The sequence below is a fragment of the Diadema antillarum genome, unplaced genomic scaffold (assembly GCF_040938485.1).
Source record: "Diadema antillarum isolate AM-2024a unplaced genomic scaffold, OU_Dant_1.0 seq00001930_RagTag, whole genome shotgun sequence".
Taxonomy (NCBI): domain Eukaryota; kingdom Metazoa; phylum Echinodermata; class Echinoidea; order Diadematoida; family Diadematidae; genus Diadema; species Diadema antillarum.
Window position 1 is genome coordinate 322,978 of NW_027272593.1, and position 20,691 is coordinate 343,668.

Below are 20,691 nucleotides of genomic sequence, written 5' to 3' on the forward strand. Positions count from 1 at the left end.
ATAAATTCAATTAATCTATACATGACGCTATCGATTTATGTATACTGCATGATGAGAAATTAATAGAAACTTGTACGGAATTTCTTTTTAATAGACCTTGTATCCAAACGAGCCACCTGTCAGAATCTTAAGCAAACGTGACGAAGGCATTTGGTGAACTTTGTGCAGCATATCGTGGATGCGCTGCCCCCGAATAACCCAATGTCTGAAGGAGAGCGAGGGATGATTTTCAAACGTTTACATCTGCAAACACGCATACATGCAGATACTTTTGGCGGTAGCTCCCAGAAAAAAAAATCAGACAGATTCACTCACACACACATACATACACGCACTTTACGCAAGTAAGTGCACCTGGACCAGCATTTTGTGCACGCACACACACACACATACAACAAAGAGAAAACACCAACACTACCATCCTATTACAGGGCCGGCGCAGTGTTTTCAAAAGTGTGGGGGGCCCACTTCCGGGTTTCATGAGCTAACAAGCAAAAAAAAAAAAAAAAAAAAAAAAAAAAAAAAAAAAAAAAAAGGCTCATCTCTTCTCCCCGTCCACTTCCGGGTTTCTTCAGCTGACAAGCAAAAAAAAAAAAAAAAAAAAAAGTCTTCAGAGAAAAAATATAACCTTACCGCCGCCATGCTTCAAGATCCCTATCTATTTCTATTTTAGTGCCACTTACGTACTTCCGGGTTAAAAAAAAGTGTGGGGGCCCAAAGTGATGACACCTTATGTATTCCTTTGTATGGTGCACAAAAAGTGTGGGGGCCCGAGCCCCCACGGCCCCCACGGCTGCGCCGGCCATCTATTAAAGACAGCATTACAGGGACGGTATAGTACTGGTAAAGATGAGGATTTGGCTTTTCACCTTTGCAAGATAACAAGAAACCACTTATGAAATAGTACAGAGCATACCATTTAAAGAGGAATTCAAAGTTTATTAAATTTTGATGAAAGTCAGCTTTGGAATGTCTGAGAGACCCCAAAACAAACTAAAACGAAGTGATAGGAATAAAACGTTAGACCCACCTTTTAGTAGAGCAAAGATTACTCTGTTTTGGATATCTCAGCCTATTATTATTCAAAACTAATTTTCAGCAAATTAAAAAAAAACATTTTCTCTTGGAATTTCATCCTCTTTCACTAGTTATGCAGCCCATGAGTTTGACACTGAATAAATAAAGCACACGAATTCGAGATCAAGTAAAATAAGCCCATGAGTTATCCAGCCCTTGAGTTCGACACTACGCACAAAAGGCTCACGAGACCGACACTATGCAAACAAAGCCCACGAGACCGACACTAGGCAAAGGAGGCTCACAAGACCGACACTAGGCAAAGAAGGTCCACGAGACTGACGACTGAACAGCGCCATTTATAGACCAATCAATTGTATATGGTGTCCACATAATGACATAAGGAAGATGTGAGGGATGGAAAAGGAGAGTTGCTAGGGTATTTCTCAGCAGGCGGGTATAAGCAGGCAGATAGGATATGTAAAAAGGCCAACTTCAATAATGAAGCGAGAAAGAAAAGGGCAAACAACAACAACAACAACAAACAAAGAAACAAACAAACAAACTTACATCCTGTCCACCATCTAGCTAGATATTGGGAAAGCCTATAAAGAATAGCACGATGGCATCTAAAATTAAACCAGACATCGTTTTTGTCCTGAATTATTTTTCATACATTTTTTTTTTCGGGGAGGGGGGGGGGGCCCTTAAAGGGGACAATTTTATTTAAAAAAGATAACAAAATGGTAACAATAGAGTAACAGAACTGCCCCCTAAAAGCCACACGTGCAGGCCTACGTACTTCATGTCGTTGATATGTAGATGGTGCTGTTCAGTTAGTTAAGGCCGTGTCACACCATAACGCGGGCTTGTGGCGAGGAGGTAGTTTCCAGCACGTAGAAGATTTTCAGCGGGCGAACAAGAATGTTTGCAATTTTCATTCATGCCTTATCATACCGTACGGGGGAACTTCTGCGGCTTGACTTGCGGGGAAACAAATTTACTCCAAGGAGCTCTCCGCAGTTGGTCCGCACCTGACAGTATCTTGCGCGTAGTTGCCCGGAGGTACTCACGCAAGTCCGATTTAATCGCAGCCAAGTTTTGAGCATGACCAAAACTTTTTCCGGGTGAGTCGCGGGAATGCCCGTAGAGGTCCACGCAGAACGCCAGTAGGAGACCCTTAGCGGCAGTACTTCCCAGGCAATTCCCACGCAGGTACTTCGCAGTCCCGTATGCAGCCAAGATAATGAAATTCTGTGAGATTTCAGCCATTCCATTAGAGGAATTCCTTCACTAAGTTGTCAGCCCCCACGCGACTGGTACAAAGGTCACACAGTATACTCGCAAGTATAACGCGTCCAGCAAGTAAGACACATGCGCTGACTCGCATAAATCCTTTTCCGCCCTCAGGAATGTCCGGTATGCTGGAAAATCCCTACACGTAACAAGCCCGAGTAGCTTGCCCGGAAAGGTGTGACAGGGCCTAAACACGGTTGCGGGTAAAAAAAAATATGCGTGCGCACCTCCGGGCGACTACTTTTGAGATACATGCTAGGTACTGTCATGTGCGGATATCTACGGAGACCTCCGGGTAGTCAAAATTGTTCTTTGCAAGTCGCACGCAAGGCTGGTGTGACACGGCCTTTACAATCTCTCACTCGATAGTGTGACGAAACTGCACCCGCCAGTATGTATTTTTCCCCTTCATGGAACACTCCGTACAAGTACATATTTGTACATTGTAATTGACATGTATATGGCGTTGTTCATCCTGTCGGTCTTATGAGCTTTCTTCGCCAAGTATCGGTATTGTAAGCCTCTTTTGCGTACTGTTGGTCTCGTGTGCCTTTGTTGTGTAGTGTCGGTCTCGTGGGCTTTCTTTGCTTAGTGTCGGTCTCATGAGCCTTTTTTGCTGACGCATGGTTTCTGTCTTGTGAAACCACACTTGCTCTGTGGTAAAATACTGTATAGAAAGGCATACATGTCAATGTCCATTTATGACATAGTATAAAAAATAAGGCAAACGTTGGTCGCAGAACCCTACCTGCTCTCAATCGCATGCCCGAAAACTGGCCAACAGACAGCTTATTCTATAAAATGTATATTGATGTTTCCTTTCCTACAGCCTAGTAACGAGGCGTTTTATCCACATGATCCCTCCCATTACTTGCCATAAACAGGGATCCACTTATACCTCCATTCCACAGAGATTCTCTCTCATTGGTCACTTATCGGAAGCAGTTAATTGAAGAAGTTAATCGCTTTCCGTTACCTACAGAAGTGTATCGTATAGCAGTTCGATGGATCCGACTTGTGTTGGTCGACTATCAGGTCAGTGTCAGACATTTCGGGCGGTGATCCGATGAGGCAAGATCGTCCGATGAAGATGACGCCCGACATGATCTGACACTCACCTGATAGTTGACAAACCAGGTCAGATTAATCAGACTGCGATCCAATATACTTCTGTGAGTGGCCGGAAGCAACAAACTTTGCTTCCGATGATTGACCGATGAGAACAAATTTTTCTGTGATATAAGGGTATTAGTTGTTGCTAGGTAGGGCAAGACTCCAACAAGCTGTGTGGTTGTTTAAGTGCAAGTTTTGTGAGAAAAGCATGCATAAAATCTGCATACATTACAGACCCGATCGGAATGATGGTCTACCGAGTTAAGGCGGGTCTTGTCAATGAGTGCTCCATGGAGGGTCACATTTTCTCTGCATCCACTTGATGAAGTGTCCACATCTAATTTCCTGGGCCCCATTTCATAAAGAGTTGATATGATGGCAATCTTGATGGAATGGCAGTTGTCATGGTAATGACAAGAATCCAGCTTATTCATTGGCTATTGCTAAGGGAAATTGGGATATCAGCAAGAGTTGTTTTTCTGACATCTTTTTATGAAACGGGGCCCTAATGTCTTAGTGTACACTCACGTCTATACATCTAAATCATCATGAAACATGGGTAGTCGCGTGCCAAAGTTTGAATACACTTGGGTGAGGTTAATGAAAAGATGAATAATAATAACATCGTAAATTAGTTTCAGATGTGTATAGCATAACGAATATCGTGTTGTGACGATAGGGCAACCTCATGAAGATTAAAAAAGAATCCGTCTTTATAATTATCCAAAGAGAATGCAAATAACTGGACTATTATTCGCCATGCCCTCTGAAGAAAAAAAAAAGCCATAGCTAAGTGTTTTTTGTTTATGACAGAAAAAACAACAACAACAAAATGTTGCGAGTTCTGCTTATTTTCTTTTGTGAAGATGACGGCACTCCAAACTCTACTAATAGTCCATGGGCCAGGCCAGATATTGGTACCACCTGAGGTGGCAAAACCTTTTTGGTGTCATTTTGTTTGTCGGGCATAGACATGCTTATCAAGCTATGATAGCATTTCCAAATGAGTAGCTTATTCATAATAAATGAATGTTTAACCAATTTGTCATATCCCTATACTTCTGAATTGAAACTAACCGCTATACAAAGAAGAGCACTGTCTTCGGTATGTTCACAGGTGTTCTGTTGTAAACGCGGTGCGCTTGGCCTTTCTTCAAGGCAGCGAAGGGAACATCCAAAGGTTATGATGTCCACAGCGCTTAGCCTTTATTCAAGACGGCGAAGGGAATATCCAAAGCTTATGATACAGTGTATATCCCTTTATGTAAAAACAACAACTACAACAAAGCAATTCCTCGTGAATTTTACCGTATTTTTCAATTATTTATCATTTTCCGGTGAAAACGCTACGGTGAAAACGCTAACACCACGCCAATGTCGCTTTATTTCCATCCAACAATAACAGATAATGCAAAAACAATGTACCGGTACACTACAATACATTATAATAGATAATTTAGATTACTGTAAATGAACAGAGTGATATTTGTTTAAAACTGATGTATTTGTTGAGAGGGTAGTATAAAAACAGTATAGATAATCCCTTTTATTAGGAACTTTAGATATGATAACGGCACATTGGTCTAGATAAAGACTAGAAGTGCACTGCGTGACAGCTGTGGACATCATAACCCTTTGGATATTCCTTTCGCTGCCTTGAATAAAGACGAAGCGCACCGCGTTTACAACAGAACACCTGTGGACATACGGAAGACAGCGCTCTACTTTGTATAGCGGTTAGTTTCGATTCAGAAGTATAGGGATATAAAAACGAGACCAAATTGGTTAAAAATTCATTTATTATGACTAAGCTACTCATTTGGAAATGCTATCATAGCTTGATAAGCATATCTATGCCCGACAAACAAAATGACACCAAAAAGGTTTTGCCATCTCAGGTGGTACCAATAATCAATTTTTCGGGTCTTGGACCATGGACTATATATATCTATATGTATAACGTTGAAACAAAATTCGACTTTTCTTCAACTTAACTCATATGTTTTACTAACAATTCTGCACTCACTGAATCCAACTAATTACTAGTATACAGTTTGGCGTCTACTTCTCTGAATTCTTAGTTCTCTATTTCTCTTGGACACGTTAAACAAATAATCAGCATACTTCAAGAAGAGATTCATCTCTGAAGAAGGCTTGACCACTATGTCTTCACATGAAAATGGACATTACCATATTTTACTTACCATAATATATGAAATACAAAACCTAACTACGAGGCAAAGTATCAAGATTTGACCTTTAACTTGGTAACATGTTGTGTGAGTACAATTAAGTCGGGTTAGGTTATTCTAGCGCTATTAAATTTTACACGACGCATATGACAAGGTAGCATCTATTTTGGTAACATTGTGCTACCTTCTCAGTTATTGATTATCAATAATTAATATCGATGAGGTAAAAGCAAGATTAATGCTCAGAATGACAAACGAAGCATCCGCAAGCATGGTTTAGGGAGCAAACAAACAGTGGGCATGTCACTCCCTCACATTGGCGTGGTCAAGAGATGGGGGCGGGTCTATTTCCAGGACTTTTTCTTCATTCGTCTTTTCCACACGACTGCGCAGTGCATACGTCAGTCACGTTGGCGTCCTGAAGAGAAGGGGGAGGGGTCTCCCCGTCAAGAAGAAGTATTTTACCAGGGAGGTGGGATCCAGCTCCCTGCTTTTACTAGTAATTAACCAGACCACGAGACGACTCTGTCCTCATTCGTCTTTTCGACACGACTGCCAAGTGCGCATGTCACCTTCTGTGGGCGTGGCCAAGAGAGGGTCTCCCCGGTCCGGAAGATCACGCTGGTAATCTTTCAATATTCCTCTTTTCGAACACGTATGCCAAGTGCACACGTAACTCACGTAGGCGTGGTCAAAAGATAGGAGAGGATCTCTCCGTCAAGAAGCAGTTTTAATCAGACCACACTGCGACTGTTTCTTCATTCGTCGTTTCGACATGACTGCCATCATGAGATTCGTGGTCTTTTCTCTACTAGTCGTCGCTTCTCTGGCGGAGCGCGTCCGCTACGATGGGTATCACGCTCTTACGACACTTTGTTTTTTTTTCATTCGTTTGCTTTTAATGAATTAGTTGATGACGTGGAACCTCAGGACAAAGTAATGGCTTGCCAAAGAGAAATTCTGCCGTCGTAGCAGTTTATTATTCTTTTTTTTTTTAAAAAATTTCACAGCTGTAGCCTGAAACATTTGTGGGGGTTTTTTTTTTTTTCAGTTGAAAACAAAAAAATAAGGAAAAGGAAAAGGCAGAGATAAGCAAATAAAGAAGCTAGTAAGTAAATATATTTTTTCTCTTTGGAGAGAGAGAGAGAGAGAGAGAGAAGACTTTTGTTATGATATTTTATTAGATCTATTTACATCGAGTTTTGACTGTATAATCGAAAGATTTCTCTTTCTTATTATTTCGTTATAATAGTATGCGTTACACGAGAGATGATCGACGTGTGGTATATCGGAGGTACTACAGAGTGTGTAAAGTGAGCCTAAACTTTTGATGATCATGATGTATACTTTTGTTGATTTCGTTGCTTCGTATTTATGTTTTTAGTTACCAGACACTTCGCATCGAGCCCAGGGATGAGCATCAGCGAAGCGTAATTCATCGCCTGATTGAAACCCAAGAAGACAAGGTAGGCGTGGTAAAATGTTTCGGCATAATCATGTATAATAAAAAAATAGATGTATAAGCATATATATATATATATATATATATATATATATATACCATAGAGAGAGAGAGAGAGAGATACAAAAATTTGGTCGTTCGAACGCGTTTAATGTAGACTGTCATTGTAAGTAGATCGTGGAAAGGATAGTTACAATTTTCCCATCAGTGCGCAATAACAAACATCCGTTACTATTCTTGCTGATAACATATGAGGCCACCAATTAAAGGATTGTTTTATGTGTTCAAAAGGTTTGTGTTCAACAGACAACCATCATTTACTGAAAAAAAAATCGTAAGTGCGAAAATTAGGGACAACGTAACACTTATTACTCCTGGTTGAAAGGGTTGACAGGACTTACATACATCCCGTTTACTATTTTAAGATAATCATATACTGTATACCGAAATATTACCCCCGATATACAGTTCTATAGCCTTCTTTACGCAACTTAATTCCCCGACTTACATTTCCTAACCGTAGGACTTTGTCTTTTTTTATACAATACAGTACAATCGGATCATTTATATAACCCCCGTACACAGTCAATGACTGGTTTCACAGCACTTCACAATAAAAGTCAGTCACAGATAAGCATAAAAAAAGGAAAGTCTTTTAAGATTCTTTTTGGAGACATAAGGGATGGGGAAATGCGAACGAACCGAGGTAGATCTCGTACCAATCACAATCTGGTATAGATTTTGAAATTTGATTTGATGTATAATTGTGGAAGAGTGAAACAAAATGTAAAGGTTGCAGAATTTTTCGAATCTTCTTAAATCTGTTAATGTCTATTCCTGATTCTCACAATTATGTATATTGTAACCGACTTTAGAAGATTCAAACCACTATTTCTAGCTTGTGTCGGCATTTCTTATTGTAATTTCCTTCTGATTTAGTGCATACTAATCTAACATTGTGCATTCACTATAGGCTTTCCAGTGGAGGATGAAGAGGGGGGAGGTAGCATTGGGCATGCGGTCACCTTTATTTTTTTATATTTAAATATCAGAAATTTGAGCTGAAAAGTTTTTTGCTTTTTGTTTTGTTTTTTGTTTGCTTGGTTTTTTTTCCCCTCGTCATGTGATTATACGACGAGACACCAGGGACATTTTTTGCCCCCTCCCCCTTAAGGAATTCCTGGATCCATCACAGATATCTCAAATGTAAGATACCCAACAACATTAAGGAAGGCAAAATTAGAGATGTCAAAAGGATAACTTCTGCAACGAAATCCCTCCAAGATTGGATATGTTATAAAGCAGAAAGGGACTATGCAAGTTCTCATGATTTTAAACGTTGTTTATCCTCAGCTGGACTTCTGGGTTCCCTCGCTGAACAAGCCGGCCGACGTCATGGTCGCGCCTCGGTACCAATCATGGCTCAAGCATCTCCTCGACGAGGCCGGCATCGAATATTCCGTTATGATCGAGGACGTCCAGGCCCTCATCGATTACGAAAGGGACATGGACAGAGCTTCTGCGACCTTCAGTTACAACAACTACAACACATATGAACAGGTTAGCTTTTTGTGTAGGGCCTAGTCTGTCATCTTTTACGTTCTAAGAAAGTGGCCATTTTGCTTTCCGTATAATGTCTTTGGAGACAATATAAATCTTGACGCTGTATTCACTTATGTATCACCAAACGATGAATCGTCCGTATGATTTGAGATGCTACTCTGGTATCATAGCTGCAATCAATTAAGGGTTTTCAAAGGGACCTTCAAAGCGTTATAAGTACATTCTAATCCTTAGTTTAACGGACACTTAATTTATCTCTATTACGTGCTCGATTCTAAGTGTCCTCTGTCATCAAAATGCCTCTTTTTTTTTGGGGGGGGGGGGGGGAGTTGTCATAGCTACCGTGTAATGTACCTATGATAGGCCGTATAACCGTTTTTAAAATGTGCTTGTATACTATTGACTTTATACCTTCTTTCATTGTTATGATAATGGTTGTTACGTGTTCATTTCAATGTTTTTAATGACTTGTGATTTCGGAACAAGAGAAGAATCCATTTGGACAAATAAATAATTACTGAGCCAGTGACTGATGGATTGATGACTCATTTCCGAAAAGAATGAATGGGTGATAGATATTAATTTGTGATCCCCCAAGTGCAATTCTTGCTGGGATGAGTGTAGTGAAAGGGGACCTCCGGATGATTTTCAGATTTTTACATTTGAGCAACTATAAATTAGTTAAACTGAGTACAGAGTTTCAGAATTTATAGTGATTGGGATGAAGAATGATAATATTTTCAAATGTATAACAAATTACAATGAACAAGGATGATGACATGGCATCCTTACCATAGGAATGTATGAGTTGGGGCTCAAGGAAGCAGAAGCATAAGAAGGGATGCATAGATATTTTCACAGGTGAACTTGTTGAGCAAGCAGTATTGTAAAGGAATTACACTGCCACATTTCTGAAATATGTGAGTTTCTGATTTCATTAACACTGTTCAGTGTAATTTGTTCAAGATTTTCAGTTTATTGGTGTCTCTGTTCAAGGAACACATTAGATTCCACGAATCTATACAAGAAGCTGTCAATTTATGTACTACATGATGTGAAATTATGAAAATCGTCTGGAATGCCCCTTTAAAAAGTTGGAAATCAGGTAGCAGTGCCTACACCTCTGACCAGTATAAAACAGCAGGTTTTTTTGCTCTTGCCGACAAACCACTCTGTACCACTATTTGTTCCAGACTTTAAAGACCCTAGGGCGTACGCTCTTAAAAACAACCCCCCCCCCCAAAAAAAAAAACAAAAAAAAAAAAAAAAAAAAAAAAAAACACTATAATCAAGTCTATACTTAGATGAAAGCCTAGGGTCAGCTGGGTGCAACAAAATACCGAGTAAAATAATTGACAAGATCATTATAGTTCTACCATTTGACTAATTCTCAATCCTATATATTGAGGCCTTTGCCTTCCCCTTTCCCCCACCCACCCCCCCCCCCCCCCCCCCCCCGACTTGTTGCCCTTCGAACAGCGACAACAACGACAACAACAACAAAAATGATAACAACAACAACAACAACAAAGGGGACATGCTAATACCTAGGAATACTGCCTGCCATGTGTGGTTAAAGTCTGCCATGAGATTTTAGAGAGAAGTTTATGCTGCAACTATTACAATTTTGACCCATTTTCCATGCCCTCCCCCCCCCCCCCCCCCCTTTGCACATTTTTCGGCAAGGCGTTTGCACATTTCCTGGCGTTTGTACACATTTTCCGGCGCCACAGACCTACCGACTGTAACACTGATACATATAGCTATTACCCGTTACTAGATATGATATAGGTGAGTAAGGTATCCTTATCGCGTACATCAGTAGTCGTACGTAATGTTTTGGTCCTTACGATTACATGATACACCCACTGCTGAGATGGAACTTGAACTATATACGAGTGATCAAGCCCTGAAGGTATTTCCAGAATCTCATCTTAAAATGACTCTGGCATCTAGATATACCCGTCTGTCAAGAAAAGCAGTGCAGAGCCACGGATTTCATCGAAAAGCGACTGATTTTCTAGTTAAATCTTGTTGAGTAAAAAATTCTAGTCAAAGATTTAACTACATCGTTTTTAAGAGTGTATGTAGAATAGTCTGTAAAACGAATGACAAGTGTTTTCGTGTTTATCAGATACTCTTTTCTGGTTTACGTACAGATGTGTGCATGGATGGACGACATGGTGGCATACTCTTCCTACGTCACCAAGTTTAGGATTGCCACGTCAGGAAAAGATCAGGAACAAATATACGCTTTGAAGGTGATTTTTGCTTCCTTACCATTCTGCTCAAAGAGAAGAGAAGGAAAATAGGCGATTCCACTGGATGTCAGATCTACAGACAAAAACTCACGATTCCTACTATCTCATTTCCAAAAAAGGCAATACGCCAAAAAGAAAAATATAATGAAAAGGGAGATGGAGTTGAAAGAGGTAAATCACTGATATGTTTGAAAAAGGCGAAATACCAGAGTCTATTTCAAAATACATATCAACCGGTTGAACCAAAAAAAAAAAAAAAAAAAAAGTGAAATGGAGGGCAACCACATGAAAGCAGGAAACGAAATGAAAATTTAAAAGAATATATCTATCCCATATTTTAGTGTTTAAAAGACTTTGAATACTGAACACACCTATTGATGAAATGTATGTATTGATGATATGGAGTTTAGATTAAGTTTTTCTGTGTTATTTTATATGAATCAATGACATATGTGTTTTTTTTCTGTGTTTCATTTTGAAATGTGTGCTTTATTTTTGCATTTATGTATACTGCTTGAATCATAAAAAAACTTTCCATTTTATGGACAATAAATTGAAATAAATGAAATGAAATGAACGAATGAATGAATAATGCTTGTAGGGTGCATTCTTTCACATAATATTGTACAACAAATAACATGATTAATATACTGCTTATAAAAATGATGATAATACATTATGAAACAAATTAGGACACGAAACACAAACGCTTGACTAATCCCTACACACCTTTGCTTGGTCGCTGTCATGCAGTAGAGAAGGAAGAGAGAGAGAGAGAGAAAGAGAGAGAGAGAAAGAGAGAGAGAGAAAGAGAGAGAGAGAGAGAGAATTAATTACATGGTGTAAAGATAAAAAGGTAAGGGCGAAGTATATGTTAGTTATATCCATAATCATAAAAATCTTATAAATTGTATATTATCAAATATCATTATTCACTGAATTGTACGTTTATCTTTGAGATTTTTATTTGTTCTCTCTTAAGCTTCTTGGATGATGTCGCTTATCTTTCCAAAGGCACTGTCTTCTTTTTCAGTCTCTCATTCCCCATGTGTTTGGTTTCAGGATTTTTGTTGTTTGTTCAGCTTATTCATTTTTTGTGTTCTTTTTCTTATTAGGTCAGCTCTGGAGGTACGGGCAAGAAAGTCGTGTACATGCAGGGCGGCCTTCACGCACGAGAATGGATCTCACCCGCTACTGTCATTTATATGACTAAATTGGTACAGTCGATCGTATACCCGGCCCTCATTCTCAAGATAGATATACAAGTCCATATACATATTCTTCATTTTGCAGTTTGTGAAATATTTTTGTAGCAAGGTATATATATATATATGTATATATATATATATATATAGAGAGAGAGAGAGAGAGAAAGAGAGAGAGAGGGAGAGGGAGAGAGAGAAAAGAGAGAAAGGGAAACTGACCAGAAAAAAAGATAGCTTTACACACACACATACACACACACACATAATCATAATATATATATATATATATATATATATATATATATGTATGTATATATATATATATATATATATAATGTGTGTGTGTGTGTGTGTATCCCAACAAACTGTGATTCACCAGTACATGTTCATTCCACGTGATCGTTCACACGTTCCTGAAACGTAAAGACAATCACTGTTTCAAACTGTAACCTTGATGAATTTTTGACGATTATTTATATGATTCGAAAGTAAAATGGATTGTGATAATGACAATGATGCTGTAATCAAGAAAGATGCAGATCCTGCTGAAGACCTCAATTCTCTTTAAGATTTCTCTGTGTTCTGTTAGCGCCTACTATTGTTACGTCACTTATCATTGTAAACGTCTCATCCAGATTTGGATTGAATCCAAGAAAGTTGACAGATTGTTCAAATTTATCTTATCCTTGCTGATAATTTCTACTGATTTTCTTGCTTTCGCCTGATTTGAACATTAAATCTAGGTGAAAATCTTTGAAACTGGATACTATACATTGTGATATGAAAAGTACGCTATCAGATTTTTCCTACTGATTTTATTTCATGAAGCTTTTGGACCTGGATACTTTGGAGGGTTATCTGGAGGAGTTCGACTTTATCATTGTTCCCTTACTGAATGTTGACGGCTATAAGTATTCTTGGGTAAGCATCATTTTCAAAATTTTGAGTGTTTTCCCGGCAAAGTGATCACAGTATGCCCGTTCACATGTGAATTATTGTGTTGTTGAATACACTGCAATTAATGTTGGTACTATAGAATCTTTGGCGAAATACCAATTTTATATACCGCAGTATTTCAGTTGGTAATACCTCATTCATGAAATACTATGGTAGTGGCCAGAAAGTACTTTTTTCTATATTTCTCGTTGTGGACAAGACAGGAAGTGTGTGTGTGTGTGTGGTAAGTGAGAAATGCACCGCGGTATACACACAATTTGTGGTATTTCGCATCACGACTCATACTCAAATCTCGAATGCTCTTTTCGTTCATTTAAGTTATAAATCCATCTTTAAAACATAAAATTATATCAGAATAGAAAAAAAAATCCTAGATGCCAATTCTTCTATCGGTAAATCACTTCTGAAGCTAAAGAAGAAAAACATAAAGCCTGAATGGGATGGACGGGGAAGAACAATGGAAGGGTATTGTTTCTTGCCATTTCTTTGAATTCACTCAACCATTAAAAACCAGCTGAACAATACAAACACGAGCACAAACGCCCGAAATTCATTCACGCGACGGTACAACGTTTTCTTTTGGAAGGACACTCCATAGTGATTTTTTCCTTTCGTCGCAGAAGTAAAAAGTGTGTAGGATCACCTCCCTATGACGAGACTCGATGTTTATTACGAATCGAAAAACACTCGAAGTCTAAAGATTTGAAAAATACCATGTAGGGTTGGGGAAGCTTTGGAATGGTGATGAAAGTGTAAAAGAAGGAGGCGCACATTTTCATTTCTCGATTGATTTATTATTCTATTTATTTATTTATCTATTTTTGTATCATAAGATCGTATGTTTGGAAAGTGTTATCAATGTCAGAACCACCATGTTATGCACTCGTGTTTTATGTCTTTTCATATGAAGAGGAAAAGATTAGATTTTAACAATTTATTGTAAATAGAAAAAACATTTCTTATTTAGAGCTCTTTAACAACTAGAAGTTGAAATCTTTGCACTTTGTTGGGGAAAATGGTTACATGCACTAGTTATACTCATCCACCAGCATCGATTTATTCTGCTTTGATTTGGTGCTACACATTGTATATGATTGTCTGTTGTAAGAAGATCAGGGGCCTGTTGCATAAAAGTTACTATTGTCGTAACTTTGCCATCCAGTGGTAACTACCATGGCAACAATACTCACCAGCCAATCAAAATCAAGAATTCCATGGAAGTTACCATTGGATGACAAAGTTGCCATAATTGTAACTTTCATGCAACGGGCCACAGATTTAAGATAACGAAACAAATGAGCGTTGAACTTTTAAAAATCAAATTAGATATTCAATCATTTCCTTTTCATTATCATACAAGAATGAATGTAAGTTCATTCAATCTTTAAATTCATTTAAAAATACTCTATTCCTTAAGGTCAACTAAAGAAAAAATAACAAAACAAACCCAAAAGGAAACAAAAACACAATGAAAATAAAACTCCAAAATGTATAGATTCTAGGTGTAAAAAGTTATTTGATAACAACGGACAAAACATGCGTGGTGCGCAGAGAAAGCTGCAAAAGAGAGGACAGTAAATATAATTTGGAATCTAATTTTTTAAGAATGTGAACGCGTAAAATTGAAATCAGTCATCTGTGGACCACAAACTACTCTGTCTATCCCATTCGTTCGTCACTCAGCCCTCATTTCACCATTATTATGCACATTATAATGTCGTGTGCTTTCATACTTCGTCTGTCACGTTTTTGCTTTTCCCGCCTTTTGACGCTTGATACTCGTTCTTTTCAGGACGTAGACCGCATGTGGAGGAAGACACGATCCGAGCTCGAAGGCAGCTCACAAGTGGGTGTGGATGGCAATCGAAACTACCCGTATAAGTGGGGAGGTAATCTACAATACAACGATTTGTCAATGTCCAATCAACTTTTCTTTCCATTTTCAACGTGACGTATGCAGGAGTAAAAAAAAAAATGCGTCACGATTATAATCATGTCCAGCACAATCCATTATAAAGAATATAGCCAATTTTCCATACATTTTCTAATTTCGTTGGATGAAAATCATAATGCTGTCGGATAGTGTCGGTATGGGAAGGACCTACTAAAAAGGACTGACAGTAAACTCTCCAGTTTATCAAATAAAACTGTATGTCGCGTCAACTTTTAGAGCTAAGGAATAAGAAAAAAGAAGATGGTTAACAAAGGCACAAGCGGCTAGTGCAGAAACACCATTATTTCTAAATTTCAAGGCAGATACCACGACACCAGTGCTTGCAAAAGAAAATTCGAGGATAAAGGACTGAGATGACTTTTAGACTGCGGATTGTTTGAATGCTGAAGATTCGAATGACATGTCAATTTATCATCATGTCTGCAGGAATAGTCAACTATGATTTATAGACAATAATCATGTTTTGATGTTTCTCAAAATCTACATTTTCTTTCCTCTTGTTTACATTTTCTTTTATGGCCGAAAAAATTGAAGACGGTAAAGTCTCTTAGTGACGGCAACAAGAAAAGAAACCATGGAACCATAATCATAATCATAACTTATTATACATAAACGCATATTATTATGAAACAATTGTCACAAATATAAGCAAGCTCAAAGTGATGATAGTTTTGTTTGAGGTGGGGCTTTAGGTTTACAGCTTTTTTTTTTTTGTGAGATATCCAGAAACAAAGAGGTCCCAATAAAAAGTCGAAGATCCACTTTTTATTATAATCACTTTGTTTTACCTTGTTTTTGAATATGTTGACCATTTCTAGCCCGATTTCAATCAAATAATGGGAATTCCTCTCAAAATCATATGCCATTACTGGTTTCTAAATATCTCGTAAATATCAAAATCTCAATCCTCATCTCAGCCAAAAACTATATCATCCCTACGAAGCTTTTTATCTGTAACTCGGTAAGCGATAGGCAATGCTTGGCTCTAAGTGTAGGAGATTGGATTAAGCCACGCATCAAGTGCAAGAATTCTCATTTATGTTCCTTTAAATCTTTGTGCATTTATGACAATGCAACCTATTGACGAAGTGCCCTTCATCAATAGATGAGATTGGATTGTTGCCATCAAGTCCAAGTATTCTCATTTGTGGTCTTTGAATTATTGTGCATTTGTGACGTGGCAACTTATTAATAAAATGCCCTTCATTGATTATTACAGTGTGTTCTAGCAGTAGCCATAACAAACATATATTATACATATACATAATATGTATATGAATATGCATATTATGCATATTCATATGCATACTACACCAATGTGTGTATATACGTATACATATACATATACATAACATTGTACACGGTTGCAATAAACCCGATAGATTAATACAACGCAACGCAAGAATCACTTTTTTGAATGAATACGCAGCACCAGCTGCTATAGGAATCAGAACCACCAATTGCTATGGGACAGAGACTCAGTCGTGTGTAATTGATATGACGCCTGTGCCCTGTCTACCAATCAGGTGGTCGTTATTCTAGCCCAGTCCGAGTATGTATATGCCCATGACTTTTATCATGGATAGTACCAGAAAAAACAAACAAACTTGAATAATCGGTCTAATTATCGTCAATTAAGGCAATTTGTCAATAAGTTGCAATAAAGACAACCCGACACAAATATCATTGATATAAGTACTTATCATACACATTGTAAATCTGAAATCTATTTCTTAATGCTTCATTTTAAATAACAAAGAACCCTTCATTCGGTCGCAGAATAAGATTATACAAGTTTTTCAGTTGCTGTGATTCATTCCTACATCGCAGCTAATTTTTGACAAACTAAAGTTTATGTTTTATTTCGTATTGACGAACATTACATGCATTCCTTTTGTGTTGTTTTTTTTCACATTCATATACAGTGAAATTCAGAGCTACCAATTTAAGGAAGACAATTTAAGGAGGTAATCAAAAACCCGACATTAAATGGTTGCCGGTACTGTAGAATGAGTCAGAGTGCCCTAACACAGTTGTCAACTGGTTGTGTAAAATTTAGTTACAAGCAAACCCATGATCTGCGATGTGGTCATTATGTATACTCTATCGACCTGCTACATATTATAGATTTGCTCTGGAAAAGTAGAAGCTCTCTCAAAATCGAATATGCACGTCCTCGACCCTCCTCGACACACACACGCTTGCGTCTCTGTCCTTATAATTCCCTCTTTTTTTCATGCTCTTTTCAGGTGCCGGTGCGAGCACTTCACCACGTTCCGACACTTACCGCGGTCCAAATCCATTGTCGGAACCCGAGGTACTGCATACTACAGAATACCTTTCGCAGCTGGGTAACGTGGCAGTGTTCATTGATGTCCACAGCTACTCACAGCTCTGGCTCTCACCCTGGTCTTACATTGCTGACAGTTCCGACGATTTGGTGGACCACGTAAGAGCTTTCTTTATAGTACATTTACATTTTCCCAGTAATGTCGCCTAAATTGTATACCTTTACAAAACAGAAAATTTAAATGAACCTCTCCATAAAATCTTTGATACGAGTGTAAGTCCAGAACACATTGTACAACAAACGTAAGCAAAAACAACACAGTAATTAAGTGGCATAATTAACCTCGCAATGTACAAAATGTAGTTTAGTTACACAAAAGAAAGGAAGTTGAATAGCTCACCTTTGCACTTCTGTCGAAAAAGAACAAGTATCAACAATTACATATTAACCTGATGGTGTTATGATGTAATAATGCAGAAACTTGAATACTGGAATAACTTGCATGTGATATACAAGTGTCGTGTAAATTCTATTGTTCATGAATCCACCTAGCAAGCGGCGGGAGAACTTGCGAGCAAGGCGCTAGCAAAGAGATACGGAACTCAATACACCGTTGGACCCTCTGCTGAAACGCTCTGTACGTATTTATGCGATTTGATGTACTGATGTAGCCATAAAGTCTAAGGTTTAATAGTGCCACTACAACCTCTACACCCGTTACTGTTGCTGCAAGTTTGCAACTAGTAGTTTTTTTTTTGTACTAGTATTACAATTCTCCTCCTAATACTACCATACTGCTACTGCTAATACTGCCTTTCTAGTACCATTACTTTTTCTTTTAACACTATTTACGCTTCTGCTAGTATCTTTTTCTACGACATACTGCTGATATCAAAGAGCATTGCACTTAATGTCATTCAGGTCTGTTATTTGAGTTAACCAAGACCCCCACAAGAAGAGAAGATAAGTAAACCTAAAGAGGGCATGTAAATGTTCCCATTAAACAGTATTTCGATTAAAAAGACACACACACATAACATGTAGATTGTGAATGTTTATCGAATGCTTTTATTATCACCGCCTCAGGACCCTTCCGGTATACCAGTGCATGAGACGATGTTAAAAGTTAAAAGTTAAAAGTTTGCTTGATGATTCAATAAGTATAACCCATTCCTTTCAAGATGTCTTCATGGCTTAATCACTTCAACTCTGAATACATAACCGATTCATTTAAGATTCAAAGGGTTAATTTCTTGACTATGATTGTGAGCTCTGCTTTCAGATGACCAACACTGTGCGACCTGAGTCTGCGAACTGGTGCAAGCTGTATGGAACACTAAGCGTCGCATGGCCTATTTCGTTACGAAATCAGTCATTTCGTCGACGAAATGTTCATTCCGTTAACGAAATGATCATTTCGTCGACGAAATGACTGACTCGCAAAGAACCTGCATGTTCTTCTTTGGGGCAGAGAGTTAGGAATAACAACCAGCCGCGTTCCTCAGGTGGATCTCCTAATGAGATTCATGTACCGGTGAATTAAATTGGAATAATGTTTTGTGAAAGAAATTACCGCTACAACAGCTTTTTGGCATCTCCTGAATTAATTTTGCACATATGTGTGAGATATGAGAATGAAGAAGAAACGGTGTGTAGCTTTTATATCATTATTCCTCTCAATGTTCCTATATATATATATATATATATATATATATATATGGCTTTTCGTTGCGAATCAAAGTATCATTTTGAACGATGAGTTGTTTACTGAGTTGCAAGCATCGCAGTGCACTTGATTACTTAACTAAATTGCATACAAGTCGTCGGGGCGCTATTACCAGATTACGGTTACAGCGCCCTGCGCCGGGGTTACTATCCCCCTCCCCCTACTGCTTCTGCAGCAGCTACTTAAAGGACAAGTTCACCTTCATAAACATAAGGATTGAGAGAATGCAGCAATATTAGTAGAACACATCAGTGAAAGTTTGAGGAAAATTGGACAATCGATGCAAAAGTTATGAATTTTTCAAATTTTTGTGTTGGAACCGCTGTATGAGGAGACTACTATAGCTTATGAGTCATATGCGTACAACAGTATAAAGAAAATGTAAAGAAAATTTAACATATTTTCACTTTTTTTCGCATAACAAAAGAACACTTGACTTGCCTCTTTCTAAGGGCAGGGGGAATAATATTACCCATAACATATGTCGGTAACGAGTCAAGGGAATGTGTACTTTTTTCAAAAGATGAAATTTTGTGAAAATCTCTTTATATTTTCAATATATTGTTGTACGCATGTGACATCTAAGTTATTCATACACTGCAGTAGTCTTCTCATCCAGCGGTTACTGCACAAAAACTTCAAAAATTCATAACTTTTGAACGGATTGTCCGATTTTCCTCAAACTTTCAATGATGTGTTCTACTAATATTGCTACATTCTCTCAATCCTTATGTTTATGAAGGTGGACTTGTCCTTTAATCGCAATTTTTTTTTTTTATTCAGTAAAAGTGAAAACAACCATCGATATACTAGTAACGAGATGACCCGTCGCAAACTACTGAATAGTGCTATGGGTAACCCTATTTTGTCTACCTATGGCTCTGGTGCAATACCTGTCCCCCCTGTGTCGTTTCTTATACGTCCACGGTTGAAGTTTTGATGTTTGCATTTTATTTTGTCATGTTGTGCAGATGCAGCGTCTGGTGTTAGCGTGGATTGGGCCCATGAGACCCTGGGAGCCAAGTACGCCGTCACAGTTGAGCTCAGGGACAAGGGTGGTCTTTTTGGTTATGGCTTTCTGCTGCCCGAAGAGCAGATAGAGCCGTCTGGTTTGGAGACATTCGACGGTTTCATGGCATACATTGATTACGCCATAGATCATCCCTAGTCTGTCTTAAATTCGGCGCCCTTTATCATGTACAACGGTATAGGTGTCGCCCTGGACTGAACGTCCCAACCTATATTTTGTTGACTTACTTGAGCATCTCTTGACCTTGATAAAAAAAAAATCTTTCCTCCGATCACGAAAATGTAATTAGACAGTGTGTTAACCAACCTGGTCTGCACGTTGTTCCCAGTGTCTGAGACGATAATGGCAGTTAGTGCGTACGTAAGTACGTTGGCAATGGCCTGTTTAATAGTAGAACATTTGGATGACTGTAGAAGCTACTCTAGATTTCATCCGTGTTAAAATGAGATCATTCCATAATCATTCAGTATAATCAGTACATGTAGTAAAATTAAAGTCATAGCTTTAGATCAAACACACCCTTCATCCCCTTAAATGATAATATTGAAGCATGAGAAGAGATACCAGCAGTACAGTGAAATTTATGTGTTACCATACGATAGAATCGCATTGATGGGACCAAGGG

General features: G+C 38.3%; 1 protein-coding gene across 1 annotated transcript; it reads left to right on the top strand.

Moving 5' to 3' along the window:
* The first annotated feature begins 6,384 nt into the window (after positions 1-6,384).
* Positions 6,385-20,427, top strand: LOC139713237 (carboxypeptidase B-like). Its single transcript, XM_071624982.1, has 10 exons — positions 6,385-6,470; positions 7,003-7,084; positions 8,434-8,640; positions 10,803-10,904; positions 12,020-12,121; positions 12,938-13,030; positions 14,859-14,955; positions 17,270-17,469; positions 17,863-17,947; positions 20,008-20,427. The coding sequence occupies exons 1-10, from the start codon at positions 6,394-6,396 to the stop codon at positions 20,202-20,204; spliced, it is 1,242 nt and encodes a 413-aa protein (XP_071481083.1). The 5' UTR covers positions 6,385-6,393; the 3' UTR covers positions 20,205-20,427.
* The last annotated feature ends 264 nt before the right edge of the window (positions 20,428-20,691 follow it).